The sequence below is a fragment of the Volvox carteri genome, assembly GCF_000143455.1.
Source record: "Volvox carteri f. nagariensis unplaced genomic scaffold VOLCAscaffold_6, whole genome shotgun sequence".
Lineage (NCBI taxonomy): Eukaryota > Viridiplantae > Chlorophyta > Chlorophyceae > Chlamydomonadales > Volvocaceae > Volvox > Volvox carteri.
The window spans coordinates 1,521,672-1,522,452 of NW_003307549.1; the positions used below are offsets into that span (position 1 = coordinate 1,521,672).

At 57.9% G+C, this 781-nt stretch overlaps 1 protein-coding gene across 1 annotated transcript in view; it reads right to left on the reverse strand.

Moving 5' to 3' along the window:
* The window catches only part of VOLCADRAFT_116432 (uncharacterized protein), a gene marked incomplete at both ends in the record, with an annotated part of 8,647 nt that extends 8,417 nt beyond the window's left edge, over positions 1 to 230 (reverse strand). Inside the window, one exon of the mRNA XM_002947480.1 lies at positions 90 to 230. Coding sequence (XP_002947526.1) covers positions 90 to 230 — 141 coding nt within the window. The remainder of the gene's footprint in view (positions 1 to 89) is intronic.
* Positions 231 to 781: the final 551 nt, after the last annotated feature.

Consider the following 781-nt stretch of genomic DNA (forward strand, 5'->3'; position numbering starts at 1 on the left):
GGTACCGTCACCACGGCCATCAACAGGATGTGACCCCCCGTACGCGGTGCGCTGTGCCGTACGCGGTGCCCGCCGTACCCTTCGCTTACCACGGCGCACGTGTCCATGGCGGTTGTGTACAACAAGTCGGATTCTGGTACGAACACGCAACTGGTAACGGGCTGTGTGTACAGGCCAGTGTACGACGACAAACACGCGCCAGACATGATGTCGAAGCCGTACACATGACCCTGTCGTGTCGTACAACGGGAGATAGGGAAGAAAAGGAAATGGAACGCTGAAATATTCCATCACGGAAAATCTAAAGTTGACACGGGACCGGATCAGAAAATCCAAACTCGCGCGGATTAAGGGGGGCCGGGGGGGGGTACGTAGAGATCTGTTGCGGTAGTTGGGCGGTTGGTACGGCTACATCGGCGCGATGATCGCACAAGCAAGCAAGAAGCAACGCGCCAATTGGTTTTTCCGTTCCATTCAGTTTGTTTCGTTGAGCGGAGTTCGTTGATGACACGGTAGGCTAGACGGCCCCCACGATAATGTGTGTACGTGTGCTTGTATGTGTGTTTTGTGCGTGTGTGTGTTTGTATCTGTTTGTGTATCTGTAAATGTGTGTATGTGCGTACCTGCCACGGCCCCCCTCTCCCCCCCGACCTCCCCCCCAACGCCCCGCCTGAAACAAGGCCAGCACCATGGCAGTGGGCTCGTGCAGCACCATCCGGTCGCACCACGGCGCGTCAATCAGTCCCCCCCCTTCCCCCTCCCCCCCCGCCCCCAAGGCGTC